Source organism: Pseudorca crassidens, chromosome 9, assembly GCF_039906515.1.
Source record: "Pseudorca crassidens isolate mPseCra1 chromosome 9, mPseCra1.hap1, whole genome shotgun sequence".
NCBI lineage: Eukaryota > Metazoa > Chordata > Mammalia > Artiodactyla > Delphinidae > Pseudorca > Pseudorca crassidens.
Genome location: NC_090304.1, coordinates 84520318 through 84538277, shown reverse-complemented (window position 1 = coordinate 84538277; position 17960 = coordinate 84520318). Strand labels below are relative to the sequence as shown.

The 17960-nt window shown below is 39.3% G+C and overlaps 1 protein-coding gene across 1 annotated transcript in view; it reads right to left on the bottom strand.

The window, feature by feature from the left end:
• Nucleotides 1-17960, bottom strand: part of GUCY1A2 (guanylate cyclase 1 soluble subunit alpha 2) — a 425928-nt gene that overhangs the window by 52319 nt on the left and 355649 nt on the right. Inside the window, exon 7 of the mRNA XM_067750904.1 lies at nt 4759-4913. Coding sequence (XP_067607005.1) covers nt 4759-4913 — 155 coding nt within the window. The remainder of the gene's footprint in view (nt 1-4758; nt 4914-17960) is intronic.

Below are 17960 nucleotides of genomic sequence, written 5' to 3'. Positions count from 1 at the left end.
CATAACATCATATACAAAAATGAACTCAAAATGGATTAAAGACTTTTAAATGTTATGCTAAATACTATAAAACTCTTAGAGAAGAACATAGGCACAACACTATTTATCATGAATCACAGCAAGATCTTTTTTGACCCATCTCCTAGAGTAAGGGAAATAAAAACAAAAATAAACAAATGAGATCTAATGAAACGTAAAAGCTTCTGCACAGTAAAGGAAACCAGCAACAACAGAAAAAGACAACCCACAGAGGGAGAAAATATTTGCAAATGATATGACTGACAAGGGATTAGTCTCCAAAATATATAAACAGCTCATGCAGCTCTAGGTAAAAAAAAAACAAGCAACCCAATTAGAAAATGGGCAGAAGATCTAAACAGATAGCTGTCCAAAGAAGACATACAGATGGTCAAGGAGCATATGAAAAGATGCTCAACATCACTTATTATCAGAGAAATGCAAATCGAAACTACACTGAGGTATCATCTCCCAGCAGTCGAATGGCCATCATCAAAAAGTTTACAAACAATAAATGCTGGAGTGGGTGTGGAGAAAAGGGAACCCTCCTACACTGTTTGTGGGAATGTAAATTGGTACAACTACTATGGAGAACAGTATGGAGGTTCCTTACAAAACTTAAAATAGAACTACCATATGACCCAGCAATCTCACTCCTGGGCATATATCCAGAGAAAACCATAATCCAAAAGGATACAAGCACCCTAATATTCGTTGCAGCACATTTACAATTTCCAAGTCATGGAAGCAAACTAAATTTCCATTGACAGAGGAATGGATAAAGATGACATGGTACATATATACAATGGAATATTATTCAGCCATGAAAAATAATGTATTAATGCCATTTGCAGCAACATGGATGGACCTAGAGATTCTCATACTAGGTGAAGTATGTCACACAGAGAAAGAAAAATATTATATGGTATCACTTGTATGTGGAATCTAATTTAGAAAAAGATACAGCTGCATAGCACAGGGAGATCAGCTTGGTGGTTTGAGACCACCTAGAGGAGTAGGATAGGGAGGGTGGGAGGGAGAGACAAGAGGGAGTGGATATGGTGATATACGTATACATATGTCTGATTCACTTTGTTATTCAGCAGAAACTAATACAACATTGTAAAGCAATTATACTCCAATAAAGATGTTAAAAGAAAAAGATAAAAGTGAACTCATTTACAAAACAGAAACAGACTTATAGATATTGAAAACAAACTTATGGTTAACAAAGGGGAGACGTGGCGCCGGTGGGATAAATCAGGAGCTTGGGATGAATACCTGCACACTGCTATATATAAGATGGGTAACCAAATAAGACCTACTGTATAGCACAGGAAACCCTATTCAATACTCTTTGATAACCTATATTAGAAAAGAATCTAAAAAAGAATGATTATATTTATACGTATAGCTGAATCAGTTTGCTGTACAACTGAAACTAACACAACATTGTAAATCAACTATACTCCAATGAAATTAAAATATTAAAATAAAAATTTTTAGAAACCTGTCTGAAGATTTCAAAATAACCAGACAATATTGAACATTTTTCAGCATTTAATTCAGGAAAGAAAATTGGAAATTTCAAGCTCTTATGAGCTGAATACTCAGTTTAACTTCACAAATTCCTATTTGCTCTAAGAAAGTTCAATTTTATCTCCTCTTAGAGAATGTCCATGAAACATCCACCTGGCATTTCACTTTGAGTATCCTGGGAAAGGGAAGTATACTCTACACTTGTGGATTCATAAATCACTTGTGTTATGTGGAATAGAACAATTATACATAGCTGAAGTGTATAGATTGGTGTATATAAAACCAACAGAAACCACTTGGGCACGAACACATCCAGAATCTGAAAACCAAGTCACACTGAGATCATATACCTAAATTTAGTTTTCTAGAAGATTACCAGGAACCAAAGTACATTGTTTTTAATGGTATCCCAGATAAAAATGGATGTCAAAGGTCATTGAGTCCAATCACTCTTCTGAAGCATGGAAGACAAGTTGAAACAGCAAATGGTTTGGATTCCAGGGTCTCAGTAATTAGCTACATTTCCATCAAGGAAACGGGAATAAGATTACCTGATTTCAAGCACTGGATTGCTGCCCTTCTCACCTTCTAATCTATTCTCTCTACAACCTTGGAGATCTTTTTAAAGTACAAATCTGGTCAAGTCACTCGTCTGCTTAAAACTCTTCAATGTCTTTCTTTGCTCTTAGTGTTAAGTTGAAATCCCTTAACATGAATTACAGCTTCAGTTGGTCTGACTTCAGTCTATCTCTTCATCCTCATTTTAGTCCACTCCTCTTGTTGCTCTAAATACTCTCATCATGTCCTTTTGACCTCAGCACTAGTCTATTGTAATAAACTGTTTATTTGTATACATCTACCATCTGGTAGTCTCCTCTATGAAGGCAAAGATCATATTTATGTTGTTTATTGCTGTAACATTGGTGACTGTCATAGTGCTTGGAATATAGTAGGTACTCTACAAGTATTTGTTGAAAGAAGGGAAGGAGGGAGGAACACAGAAACAGTTGGAGGAAAAGTGTTATTTTTGAGGATAGACCAAACACAAAAATATTTTTATAAAGTATTATTAGAAATTATAAGATTTGGGACCAGTCAGAGAAAGTATCTCTTATAATCTACCCAGAAGGCAGTTCAATTTGTTCATCTATGTCTCCATTTGTGTTTTGGTGGGGGGGGGAGGTGGGGGGACAGATCATAACAGAACAAAATATTTCAATGCTCACAGTGTTTTGAATGATTCAATTCTTCAGACTTTATTGATCACTAAGGATAATTACAAACTCCCACCAATGTGAAAAAGATTATTAAAACTCAAAGACAACACCCAAAGGCACAGACTCTGTGTTGCTTGTGGGGTTTCCTTTATTGGTCACATGTAGACAAAGCCAGCTATAGCAATGATATTTAAGCTCAGGGTATAACTCCTCACATGGTTGACCCATCTTTACACATAATTTTTTTAAAATGGAGTTTCTATAAATCTACACTCACTTATACAAAGAGGAAACATATGTATTAGCTCCATGATGGGAAAAATCATAACCATGGTAGGAGTATGCAGGTGAGGTGGTTGATCTTCAGGAACTTTTCCTTACCCCATGGTCTAGAGAACAAAGTGCAGTGATCTAGAGCATTGATCTTGAGAAGCTTCCTAATTCCATTTAATATGGAAACCATTATCATATCATATGTATTATGCCCAGAATTGTGTTAGAAAAATTGGGAGAAATTTAAAAGAAGCAAAACCCTTATATAAATACCCTAAAAATGACATGCAACTTAAACAACTTTATCTTGATTTCATATTTGTAATTTCTTCCCCTTTCTCATGTGGTCCTCAGGAATCTGGAAATACTTGTCTTTTATCTAAGAAACCTTAACTTCCCTCTGTATATATGTGGTATCAAAAGCTTCAAAGTGTCACCATTTTGTTTGTTATTATAAATCAACATTTATTATCTATGTATTTAAAGTTTCTGCTTCTGGGGTTTTTTTGTTAGCCTGGGTTAACATGGTAGTCATGCTAATAAAAATATCCATGGTCACCATTTCTACTTTACAGTTTTACAATGTGATTTCTAAGTCATTTAAATCGTGGAACTAATGAAATCGCTTGTACACCAAAGCTTAGCATTAGGCCAAAGTCTACCAAGTAGGAGATATTCATATTATTTTCTTAGTATAGAGATATTTATCTTATCAGTACATTTATTCATTAATCTGATAAATATTAATAGAGTGCTTATTACGTGCTAAACATTTTTTGGGTAAGTTTTGGAGATATAACCATGAGCCAAAAAGACTTGGCCTCTGCCCATATGGCACGTAATAGCTAATGCCTGGAGCTTGATATCTACCAGGCACAAAACAAGGATGACTTCAGCTGTCAAAATGTGTAGAGTTGTCAAATACAACCGTTAAGATAGAGTTTGAAGTTTTACTCTGTATCTAGTATATATTTAACTTTAAAGAGTCCCTATTTATATTCATTATTTAGAAGAATAAAAAGAGACAATTACCTTTTCTATCTTATTCCTTTGATTTTTATAAACATTGAGAAACATTTTGAAAATGTTAGGATTTCTAGTGTGTTTCAGACCCTTAACATTTGCTCTCCTCTATTTTTTTTTAAATTTTTGGCTGCATTGGGTCTTTGTTGCTGTGCACGGGCTTTCTCTAGTTGTGGCGAGCGGGGGTTACTTTTCATTCAGGTGCACAGGCTTCTCATTGTGGTGGCTTCTCTTGTTGCGCAGCATGCACTCTAGGCGTGCGGGCTTCAGTAGTTGTGGCACGTGGGCTCAGTAGTTGTCGCACATGGGCTTAGTTGCTCCATGGCATGTGGGATCTTCCTGGATCAGGGCTCGAACGCATGTCCCTTGCACTGGCAGGTGGATTCTTAACCACTGTGCCACCAGGAAAAACCCTGCTTTCCTGTATTTTAAACAGGAATACCTAAGGAAGACAGAGACTGTGGGAAATGTAAACCTCCATTTACCTCTCAGTCAAGTCAGGTTTTCCATGTACTTTCTTAGGGTGCAAATTAAATTTTGTGACATAATTGCTATCTTTCAGACTGGATGGATCTACTCATATTATCTTAGATAACAGGATCAAGAAAAAAATAAGCGTCTCACAAGTGACAGGCTACTAGTATAACGCAATGCCAAAGACAGGGGGAGAAGGCCAAAGAACACTTACTGGTAAGTGGTTGGGCTGACATTGATGCGTCGAGGGTGACTTCCCGATTCGAATTTGCTTGCCAGAGTGACATTATTTCCAAACAGGCAATATCGCGGCATTCTTACCCCAACAACTCCAGCCAGCACAGAGCCTGAGTGAATGCCTATTCTCATCTAAAAAAGAAAACGAAAAGGATATATTTATGTTTTCATTTGGTATGCAATTATTTTAATAAGAGGTACTGCTGAACCATTAAACTCCTAGCTCCTCAAAGAAAGGGACTGGGGCCTTGGTCATTTTTGTGAGCCAAATATCTGGACTATTATATCAATAGTATCAATGAACAAGGATGGTGTGGAATAAATGAACAAATGGATTAATTATAAGAAAAAAACTACTTTTACTTTTCTATTGTAACACAATAAATCCAGTTGTGTTACAATTTAAATCAGGTTTTATTTGTACCTAGTATGCTCTAATAAATGGAAAATGTATTATTCTCCCTCCAGTTATTCTAACAGAAAACCCTATTTTTTCCTTCATAGCATTAAACACAATTGTAAATTAAATAATTATATTTCTGTTTATCTGTTAATTTAAAATATTTTTTCTCTCTGTTTATTTTAGATCACTTCTATTTCCAAATTTACTAATCTTTTCTTTTGTAATGCCTTATCTTTAGCTAATCACATCCAGAGTATTTTTCTTCTTAGATATAGTGATTTTCCTTTCTCAAAGTTCAATTTGAACTTCTGTTTTTTTAATCTTTCAGGTATCAAATTAACTTTTGAATATATGGAATACAATTAAAATAACTGTTTTAATATTTTTTTTACATCTTTATTGGAGTATAATTGCTTTACAATGGTGTGCTAGTTTCTGCTTTATAACAAAGTGAATCAGTTATACATATAAATATGTTCCCATATCTCTACCCTCTTGCGTCTCCCTCCCTCCCACCCTCCCTATCCCACCCCTCTAGGTGGTCACAAAGCACCGAGCTGATCTCCATGAGCTATGCAGCTGCTTCCCACTAGCTATCTATTTTACGTTTGGTAGTGGGTATATGTCCAGAACACTCTCTCGCTTTGTCACAGCTTACCCTTCCCCCTCCCCATATCCTCAAGTCCATTCTCTAGTAGGTCTGTGTCTTTATTCCTGTCTTACCCCTAGGTTCTTCGTGACATTTTTTTCCCTTAAATTCCATATATATGTGTTAGCATATGGTATTTGTCTTTCTCTTTCTGACTTACTTCACTCCGTATGACAGACTTTAGGTCCATCCACCTCATTACAAATAGCTCAATTTTGTTTCTTTTTATGGCTGAGTAATATTACATTGTGTATATGTGCCACATCTTCTTTATCCATTCATCTCTTGATGGACACTTAGGTTGTTTCCATCTCCGGGCTATTGTAAATAGAGCTGCAATGAATATTTTGGTACATGACTCTTTCTGAATTATGGTTTTCTCAGAGTATATACCCAGTAGTGGGATTGCTGGGTCATATAGTATTTCTATTTGTAGTGTTTTAAGGAACCTCCATACGTTCTCCAAAGTGGCTGTACCAATTCACATTACCACCAGCAGTGCAAGAGTGTTCCCTTTGCTCCACACCCTCTCCAGCATTTATTGTTTCTAGATTTTTTGATGATGGTCATTCTGACTGGTGTGAGATGATATCTCATTGTAGTTTTGATTTGCATTTCTCTAATGATTAATGATGTTGAGCATTCTTTCATGTGTTTGTTGGTAGTCTGTATATCTTCTTTGGAGAAATGTCTATTTAGGTCTTCTGTCCATTTTTGGATTGGGTTGTTTGTTTTTTTGTTATTGAGCTGCATGAGCTGCTTATAAATTTTGGATATTAATCCTTTGTCAGTTGCTTCATTTGCAAATATTTTCTCCCATTCTGACGGTTGTCATTTTGTCTTGTTTATGGTTTCCTTTGTTGTGCAAAACCTTTGAAGTTTCATTAGGTCCCATCTGTTTATTTTTATTTTCATTTCTCTAGGAGGTGGGTCAAAAAGCATCTTGCTGTGATTTATATCATAGAGTGTTCTGCCTAAGTTTTCCTCTAAGAGTTTGATAGTTTCCGGCCTTACATTTAGGTCTTTAATCCATTTTGAGCTTATTTTTTTGTATGGGGTTAGGGAGTGATCTAATCTTATACTTTTACATGTACCTGTCCAGTTTTCCCAGCACCACTTATTGAAGAGGCTGTCCTTTCTCCACTGTACATTCCTGCCTCCTTTACCAAAGATAAGGTGACCATATGTGTGTGGGTTTATCTCTGGGCTTTCTCTCCTGTTCCATTGATCTATCTTTCTGTTTTTGTGCCAGTACCATACTGTCTTGATTACTGTAGCTTTGTAGTATAGTCTGAAGTCAGGGAGCCTGATTCCTCCAGCTCCGTTTTTCGTTCTCAAGATTGCTTTGGCTATTCGGGGTCTTTTGTGTTACCATACAAATTGTGAAATTTTTTGTTCTAGTTCTGTGACAAATGCCAGTGGTAGTTTGATAGGGATTGCAATGAATCTGTAGATTGTTTTGGGTAGTAGAATCATTTTCACTATGTTGATTCTTCCAATCCAAGAACATGGTATATCTCTCCATATATTTGTATCATCTTTAATTTCTTTCATCAGTGTCTTATAATTTTCTGCATACAGGTCTTTTGTCTCCTTAGGTAGGTTTATTCCTAGATATTTTATTCTTTTTCTTGCAATGGTAAATGGGAGTGTTTTCTTGATTTCACTTTCAGATTTTTCATCATTAGTATATAGGAATACCAGAGATTTCTGTGCATTAGTTTTGTATCCTGCTACTTTACCAAATTCATTGATTAGCTCTAGTAGTTTTCTGGTAGCATCTTTAGGATTCTCTATATATAGTATCATGTCATCTGCAAACAGTGACAGCTTTGCTGCTTCTTTTCCGATTTGGATTCCTTTTATTTCCTTTTCTTCTCTGATTGTGGTGGCTAAAACTTCCAAAACTATGTTGAATAAGAGTGGTGAGAGTGGGCAACCTTGTCTTGTTCCTGATCTTAGTGGAAATGCTTTCAGTTTTTCACCATTGAAGATGATGTTGGCTGTGTGTTTGTCATATATGGCCTTTATTAAGTTGAGGAAAGTTCCCTCTATGCCTAATTTCAGCAGGGTTTTTATCATAAATGGGTGTTGAATTTTGTCAAAAGCTTTTTCTGCATATATTGAGATGATCATATGGTTTCTCTCCTTCAATTTGTCAATATGGTTTATCACACTGATAGAATTGCGTATATTGAAGAATCCTTGCATTCCTGGAATAAACCCCACTTGATCATGGTGTATGATCCGTTTAATGTGCTGTTGGATTCTGTTTGCTAGTATTTTGTTGAGCATTTTTGCATCTATGTTCATCAGTGATATTGGCCTGTAGTTTTCTTTCTTTGGGACATCCTTGTCTGGTTTTGGTATCAAGGTAATGGTGACCTCATAGAAGGAATTGGGAGTGTTGTTCCCTCTGCTATATTTTGGAAGAGTTTGAGATGGATAGGTGTTAGCTCTTCTCTAAATGTTTGATAGAATTCGCCTGTGAAGCCATCTGGTCCTGGGCTTTTCTTTGTTGGAAGATTTTTAATCACAGTTTCAATTTCAGTGCTTGTGATTGGTCTGTTCGTATTTTCTATTACTTCCTGATTCAGTCTTGGCAGGTTGTGCATTTCTAAGAATTTGTCCATTTCTTCCAGATTGTCCATTTTATTGGCATAGAGTTGCTTGTAGTAATCTCTCATGATCTTTTGTATTTCTGCAGTGTCAGTTGTTACTTCTCCTTTTTCATTTCTAATTCTATTGATTTAAGTCTTCTCCCTTTTTTTCTTGATGAGTCTGTCTAATGGTTTATCTATTTGTTTTTCTTCTCAAAGAACCAGCTTTTAGTTTTATTGATCTTTGCTATTGTTTCCTTCATTTCTTTTTCATTTATTTCTGATCTGATCTTTATGATTTCTTTCCTTCTGTTAACTTTGGGGTTTTTTTATTCTTCTTTCTCTAATTGCTTGAGGTGCAATGTTAGGTTGTTTATTCGAGATGTTTCCTGCTTCTTAACTTGGGCTTGTATTGCTATAAACTTCCCTCTTAGAACTGCTTTTTCTGCATCCCATAGGTTTTGGATTGTTTTGTCTCCATTGTCATTTGTTTCTACGTATTTTTTATTTCCTCTTTGATTTCTTCAGTGATCACTTCGTTATTAATAGTGTATTCTTTAGCCTCCATGTGTTTGTATTTTTTACAGATCTTTTCCTGTAATTGATATCTAGTCTCATAGCATTGTGGTCGGAAAATATACATGATACAATTGCAATTTTCTTAAATTTATGAAGGCTTGATTTGTGACCAAGATATGATCTATCCTGCAGAATGTTCCATGAGCACTTGAAAAAAATGTGTATTCTGTTGTTTTTGGATGGAATGTCCTATAAATATCAATTAAGTCCATCTTGTGAAATGTATCATTTAAAACTTGTGTTTCCTTATTTATTTTCATTTTGGATAATCTGTCCATTGGTGAAAGTAGGGTGTTAAAGTCCCCTACTATGAATGTGTTACTGTTGATTTCCCCTTTTATAGCTGTTAGTATTTGCCTTATGTATTGAGGTGCTCCTATGTTGGGTGCATAAATGTTTACAATTGTTATATCTTCTTGGATTGTTCCCTTGATCATTATGTAGTGTCCTTCTTTGTCTCCTCTAATAGTCTTTATTTTAAAGTCTATTTTGTTTGATATGAGAATTGCTACTCCAGCTTTCTTTTGGTTTCCATTTGCATGGAATATCTTTCTTCATTCCCTCGCCTTCAGTCTGTATGTGTCCCTAGGTCTGAAGTGGGTCTCTCGTAGACAGCATATATATGGGTCTTGATTTTGTTTCCATTCAGCCAGTCTGTGTCTTTTAGTGGGAGCATTTAATCCATTTACCTTTAAGGTAATTATCTATATGTATGTTCCTATTCCCATTTTCTTAATTGTTTTGGGTTTGTTTTTGTAGGTCTTTTCCTCTCTTGTGTTTCTTGCCCAGAGAAGGTCCTTTAGCATTTGTTGTAAAGCTTCTTTGATGGTGCTGAACTCTCTCAGCTTTTGCTTGTCTGTAAAGTTTTTAATTTCTCCATCAAATCTGAATGAGATACTTGCTGGGTAGAGTGATCTTGGTTGTAGGTTTTTCTCCTTCATCATTTTAAATGTCCTGCCAGTCCCCTCTGGCTTGCAGAGTTTCTGCTGAAAGATCAGCTGTTAACCTTATGGGGATTCCCTTGTGTGTTATTTGTTGTTTTTCCCTTGCTGCTTTTAATATGTTTTCTTTGTATTTAATTTTTGACAGTTTGATCAATATGTATCTTGGCGTGTTTCTACTTGGATTTATCCTGTATGGTACTCTCTGTGTTTCCTGGACTTGATTAACTATTTCCTTTCTCATATTAGGGAATTTTTCAACTATAATCTCTTCAAATATTTTCCCAGTCCCTTTCTTTTTCTGTTCTTCTTCTGGAACCACTATAATTTGAATGTTGTTGCGTTTAATGTTGTCCCAGAGGTCTCTGAGACTGTCCTCAGTTCTTTTCATTCTTTTTCTTTATTCTGCTCTGCAGTAGTTATTTGCACTATTTTATCTTCCAGGTCACTTATCCATTCTTCTGCCTCAGTTATTTTGCTATTGATCGCATCTAGAGTATTTTTAATTTCATTTATTGTGTTGTTCATCATTGCTTATTTCATCTTTAGTTCTTCTAGGTCCTTGTTAAATGTTTCTTGGGCTCTCCTTGTGGTGCAGTGGTTGACAGTCTGCCTGCCGATGCAGGGGATGCGGGTTTGTGCCCCGGTCCAGGAAGATCCCACATGCCACGGAGCGGCTGGGCCCATGAGCCATGGCCACTGAGCCTGCGCGTCCGGAGCCTGTGCTCCGCAATGGGAGAGGCCAGAACAATGACAGGCCCATGAACCGCAAAAAAAATAATAATAATAAAATAAAATAATAAAAAAGTTTCTTACATTTTGTCTATTCTATTTCCAAGATTTTGGATCACCTTTACTATCATTATTCTGATTTCTTTTTCAGGTAGACTGCCTATTTCCTTTTCATTTGTTAGGTCTGGTGGGTCGTTATCTTGCTCCTTCATCTGTTGTGTGTTTTTCTGCCTTCTCATTTTGCTTATCTTACTGTGTTTGGGGTCTCCCTTTTGCAGGCTGCAGGTTCGTAGTTCCTGTTGTTTTTGTTGTCTGTCCCCAGTGGCTAAAACTGGTTCAGTGTGTTGTGTAGGCTTCCTGGTGGAGGGGACTAGTGCCTGTGTTGTGGTGGATGAGGCTGGGTCTTGTCTTTCTGTTGGGCAGGTCCACGTCTGGTGTTGTGTTTTGAGGTGTCTGTGGACATATTATGATTTTAGGCAGCATCTCTAATGGGTTGGGTTGTTTTCATGTATTGCTAGTTGTTTTTCTTTGTTTTTTTGTTTTTTTTTTTGCAGTACGCAGGCCTCTCACCACCGTGGCCTCTCCCGTTGTGGAGCACAGGCTCCGTATGTGCAGGCCCAGTGGCTATGGCCCATGGGCCCAGCCGCTCTGCGGCATGCGGGAGTACCCTGGACCCGGGCACAAACCTGCCTCGCCTGAATTGGCAGGTGGACCCGCAACCACTGTGTCACCAGGGAAGCCCACTGCTTGTTTTGTGTAGGGTGTCCAGCACTGTAGTTTGCTGCTCGTTGAGTTAAGCTGGGTGCTCGTGTTGAGATGGAGATTTCTGCAAGATTTTTGCCATTTGACATTATGTGGAGCTGGGAGGTATCTTGGGGACCAGTGTCCTGAAGTTGTCTCTCCCACCTCAGAGGCACAGCAGTGACTCCTGGCTGCAGCACCAAGAGCCTTTCATCCAACACGGCTCAGAATAAAAGGGAGAAAAAGTAGAATGAAAGAAAAAGAAAGAAAGAAGAGAGGGAGGGAGGGAGGGAGGGAAGGAAGGAAGGAAAGAAGGAAGGAAGGAAGGAAGGAAGGAAGGAACGAAGGAGGAAAGGAGGGAAGGAAGGAGGAAAGAAAGAAAAGAAAGAAAGGAAAAATGAAAGAAAGAAAGAAAGAAGGAAAGGAAGGAGGGAAGGAAGGAAGAAAGAAAGAAAAGAAAGAAAGAAAGAGGATAAAATAAAGTTACTAAAATAAAAAATTATTATTAAGAAAAAAATTTTTTTAAAGAAAAAAAAAAAACGGATGGATAGAACCCTAGGACAAATGGTGACAGCAAAGCTATACAGACAATATCTCACACAGAAGCATACACATACACACTCACAAAAAAGGAAAAGGGGAAAAAATAATAAATCTTGCTCTCAAAATCCACCTCCTCAATTTGGGATGATTCGTTGTCTATTCATGTATTCCACAGATGCAGGGTAGATCAAGTTGATTGTGTAGCTTTAATCCGCTGCTTCTGAGGCTGCTGGGAGAGATTTCTCTTTCTCTTCTTTGTTTGCACAACTCCTGGGTCTCAGCTTTGGATTTGGCCCTGCTTCTGTGTGTAGGTTGCCAGAGGGCGTCTGTTTTTCGCTCAGACAGGACGGGGTTAAGGGAGCAGCTGCTTTGGGGACTCTGGCTCACTCAGGCCCAGGGGAGGGAGGGGTGCGGATGCGGGGCAAGCCTGCAGCAGCAGAGGCCAGCAGGACATTGCACCAGACTGAAGCGCACTGTGCGTTCTCCCAGGGAAGTTTTCCCTGGATCCTGGGACTCTGGCAGTGGCGGGCTCCACAGGCTCCCATGAAGGGAGGTGTGGATAGTGACCTGTGCTCGCACACTGACTTCTTGGTGGCGGCAGCAGCAGCCTTAGCGTCTCATGCCCATCTCTGTGGTCCGCCCTGTTAGCCGCGGCTCGCGCCTGTCTCTGGAGCTCCTTTAAGCAGCGCTTTTAATCCCCTCTCCTCGCGCACCAGGAAACAAAGAGGGAAGAAAAAGTCTCTTGCCTCTTCGGCAGGTGCAGCCTTTTCTCAGGACTCCCTCCTGGCTAGTCGTGATGCACTAACCCCCTGCAGGCTGTGTTCACGCCGTCAACCCCAGTCCTCTCCCTGCGCCCCGCCTGAAGCCCGAGCCTCAGCTCCCAGCCCTGCCCACCCCGGTGGGTGAGCAGACAAGCCTCCCGGGCTGGTGAGTGCCGGTCGGCATTGATCCTCTGTGCGGGAATCTCTCTGCTTTGCCCTCCACACCCCTGTGGCTGTGCTCTCCTCTGTGGCTCCGCTCTCCTCTGTGGCTCCGAAGCTTTCCCCTTCCGCCACCTGCAGTCTCTGCCGTCGAAGGGGCTTCCTAGTGTGTGGAAACTTTTCCTCCTTCACAGCTCCCTCCCACTGGTGTAGGTCCCGTCCCTATTCTTTTGTCTCTGTTTATTCTTTTTTCTTTTCCCCTACCCAGGTACATGGGGAGTTTCTTGCCTGTTGGGAGGTCTGAGGTCTTCTGCCAGCATTCAGTAGGTGTTCTGTAGGAGTTGTTCCACGATTAGATATATTCCTGGTGTATCTGTGGGGAGGAAGGTGATCTCTGCCTCTTACTCTTCCGCCATCTTCCCGATTCCCCTGTTTTAATATTTTTGTCTGCTAATTCTAACCTATGCTCCAGTTCTGTATCAGTTTTGATTGACTGATTTTTCTCATTATTATGGGTCATATTTTTCAGCTTTTCTGAATGCCTAGTAAATTTTGGTTGCATGTTAGGTATCATGAATTGACTTTGTTGAGTGCTGGATATTTTTTATATTCTTATAAATGTTCTTGAGCTTTGTCCTGGGATGCAGTCAAGGTACTTGGAAAGTTTTTTCATTTTTTCCTTTCAAGTCTTGCTTTTTAAAATGTTTAGGCAAGTCTTGAGCTGTGTTTCATGTAGGGCTAATTATTCCCCACTAGTGAGGCAAGAACCCTCTGAGTACTATACCCAATGTCTATGATTTATGAGGTTTTTCAGTTTTCCTGATTGGTTCTGGCATTTTTTCCAAGTCTTGTGTGAGTTCAAGGAACTTTTTCTCTAATCCTTTCAGGTGTTTTTCCCTGTTGGGCTCAGGTAGTTTTCTCACATACAAACAACAATCAGTAAGTTAAGAAACATATAGGAGGCTCCTTGGAAGATCTCTGGTGGTCTTATTGTACCTCTCTCCTTAGTGGTACTCTGTCTGTGAATTCTAGGTTTTTTGCTCTCCATAGACTCTCACCTTCATCTCTTCAACTTGGGGGGTTTGTTGGGTTCCTCCTGATTTGTCCTTCCTTGCACTGCAGCCTGAATATACCCCAGAGAAATACGCCAGGGAAATCATATGTTTCATTTTGTTCCCTTTCTCTCAGGCATCACTGTCTTCCATTGCCTAATGTTCAATGACATGAAACTTTCATTTTGTTCATTTTGTCCAGATTTTTAATTGTTGAGGGTGGGAGTGTAAACTCAGCCTCTTCTTTCATATTGGCTGGGAGAAGAAATGAGATGTACTTTTTTTAAAGAACACAAACTATCTTAAAAATTTAGGCCTATTTCTGATGAGAGATTGTTTGGATTTAAAGACAAAAAAGATGTAATTGTTATTGCAAGTTCCTGTGCCTGATGCACAGTGAGGCCAAATGAACCAAAACATTGGAGTTGGGGGTAGCGAAAGGTTTATTGCAGAGTGATGCAAGGATAAGGGTGGCTCATGCTCTAAAAAACCCCTGAGGTCCCTGAAGGGTTTTGGCAAAGCATTTTTAAAAGCCAGGTGAGGGAGGGGGGTTGCAGGGTATGTGATCATCTCATGCACAGTTCTCTGATTGGATGATGGTGAGGTAACAGGGAGGTGTCACAAGGGTTAACATTATCATTCCTTAGTCTCCAAGAGACCTGGGGCTATGTGCTCATGGTCATGAAGCAGTTAACTTCTTCCATTTGGTGGGGAGTTTTCACATCTGTAAAACAACTCAGGGAATGTGCATCAAATACTGTTATCTAGGTACTTCAGAGAGGAGCTATGGCAGAGGATATGGGGAAGGCCTGTCTCGGGAAGGCCCCATAGGGTCCTGCTCAGTTACATAATGAATGGTAGTATTCCTTATAAACAAACATAACACACTTTTCTCTAAAATTAGCAAACAATTTTGAAAAATTTTATTATATTTCTTTACTTTCAGAAGGTTTATTTATATTAAATTACCTTGTGCAATATAAGATTGCCTAAAAACACACAGATCTTAAATATAAGATTGTCATGTTGGACCTGTGATCTTTTTAAGCAGTAAAACAGCAGAAATGGGTATCAAACTGACACATTTTACAGCCTCTATATTCTGTGCTTTTAGTCTGAGAAGAAGACTCCATACCCCACCAACTATACTGAAGGCTTATATGGGTCCACCCTTGCCTCTGTTCAAAAGAACTGAGGCTGTTCTTTTTTTTTTTTTTTAACTACATTGTCATACTAAGAATTATTATAACCTAAAAAGCGTGAAGATAAAAACCCTGGTATTCTTGAGAAGGTGGATGGAGAAATGGTTATTTAAAAAAACCTTATCTCTTAGAAGACTACCTTAAAACATACACAAGAATATCAACAAACACAAAAATAGCACAGATTCGCTGTTACTGTCACTATAATGGAACAGGACTCAGAAAAAGTATTTACTCTTGGATATAAGGAGATACCATTGAGAACTTACAAGCTGAATCATCAGACTCCATTTTCTTTTACATTTCTTTCAGCAACTTCTTGAGATTTCCCAGGAGTTGTTACCTTATAACGAAGTCACTGATTGCCACATTCAGAATCTGCCTCTTGCATCTAGCAGTTAGACAAAATAGACAGCTACTTTTTTTTTTTTTTAACATCCTTATTGGAGTATAATTGTTTTACAATGGTGTGTTAGTTTCTGCTTTATAACAAAGTGAATCAGCTATACATATACATATATACCCATATCTCCTCCCTCTTGCATCTCCCTCCCACCCTCCCTATGCCACCCCTCTAGGTGGTCACAAAGCACCGAGTTGATCTCCCTGTGCTATGCGGCTGCTTTCCACTAGCTATCTACTTTACATTTGTTAGTGGATATATGTCCATGCCACTCTCTCACTTCATCCCAGCTTACCCTTCCCCCTCCCTGTGTCCTCAAGTCCATTCTCTAAGTCTGCATCTTTATTCCTGTCCTGTCCCTAGGTTCTTCAGAACCTTTTTTTTTTTAGATTCCATATATATGTTTTAGCATATGGTATTTGTTTTTCTCTCTCTGACTTACTTCACTCTGTATGACAGACACTAGGTTCATCCACCTCACTACAAATAACTCAATTTTGTTTCTTTTTATGGCTAATATTCCATTGTATATATGTGCCACATCTTTAGAGAGCTACTTTGAACTGTCAATGAGAGATTTAGATTCATTTTGGCAAGATTAAAATTTATTTAATTGGTTAACCAAGCGGTAACGTTTGCATCCATCTGGTCAGTATACTCTAGCTAAAGAGGATTGCCCTGCACTAAACCAGTGGTTGTCAGCTGGGTCCATCTGTGCCCCTCAGTGGACATTTGACAATGTCTTGAGACATTTTTTATTTTCACAACTGGGATGGAGAGCTATTATTGGCATCTACTCAGTAGAGCTAGAGATTCCTAGGACACCTTCCCCACGTGAAAGAATTTTCCAGTTCAAAATATCAATAGTGCTGAGGTTGAGAAACCTGCATTAAACAGACCTCTTGCAACTTATAAACACTTAGCAGAGCAACACACACACACACACACACACACACACACACACACACACACAAATGCTTTAATAAGATCAGTGCTTTGGTAAATAACACTAGACTTCACTTTTTAGAGAAAGTTCATGAAAACAATGTGTTTTTCCTAGGAATTTATTGAAAAACACAATAACTTTAGGATTTATATTGAGGTTAGGATATCTATTACTCAATCTCCCATACCTATATGAAATGTATGAAATAATGCAAAACTCTGGGACATATCAAAATCCCCAGTAATCAAAGGGTTCAGTTATTCTCATAATACTCTACTGATTATTTATTTGTCAAGGCACATAAACAACTGCATTTCTAGATAACATGCCTCCTACAGCTCTTAAAAATAGAAGGCTTATATAGTTCAACCTCAGCTAGTCAAAACTCGTCTCATTTAGTAAAGAAGGAATGTTAGGGTTGGGAGGGCAGCACAGAACCTTTAGTCCAGCTCCCTCATTTTACAAATAAACTGAAGTCAAGAGGAGCACAATGAAAAGAGCAAATTAGTGTTAAGCCAGCTGTAGACCATAGGTCAGTTGGCTCTGGGTTCAGTAAACTATAAAAAACACCCAAATTAAAAAGGTCCTCAGTTTGTTTCTACAAGGCCCATCAGACTAAGGCTTACTTTTGGGAAAGCCAGAGAGCTATAGAAAATATAGACTCCACTGTTACAAGGCACATACAAAATCTCACACTCTGGGACCCAGGATCAAATCCACCTACTGATTTTGGAGACCCTCCAGAGAGGCAGGAGGCAACTGGAGCTTACCCTGGGGACAGAAACACTGGTGGCAGCACTTTTGGGAAACTCTTTGTATGAGAAGGATGATGGTGCTGGCAAGCAGCATTTTGGAATCCTCCATCTAGCTTATTAGCACTAGGACTTAGTCCTGCCCACTAGCCTGTCTGCACCAAGAGCAGGACACCTCAGGCCAAGCAGCTAGCTGGGCAGGGACACAGGCCTGCCCACCAGCAGGCCAGCTGCCTTAAGACCACCTGTGCCCACAGACACCCTGGGACCCAGTCCTGCCTCCAACTGGCAGACAACTATTCCAAGACCACCAGGGCCCTGCAGTCAGAGACCACCCTAGACTGAGCTCTGCCCACCAGTAGGCTAACATCAGCTTCAAAATTCTCCTGGGACCAGGCCTTACCTCTGCCTACCAGTGAACAGACACCAGCATCAGGACTACCACAGTCCCACAGCTTGCTATGTCAAGACCCAGCCCACCAACCAGCAGGCTGCGCCAGCTAAAGGATCCCTTTGGCCCCAGTCTCACCCACCAGCAGGATAAAACCAGCTCTGAGACAATGTTGTGCCCCACAACCCCCAGGATCCAGCCCCACCCACTAGCAGACTGACATAAGCTTTGGGACACCTCAGCTGCAACCAACTGTGTCAGGAATCAGCCCTGCCCATCAGCAGGCTGACACTAGATCTGGAACCCCCAATTCCACAACCACCAA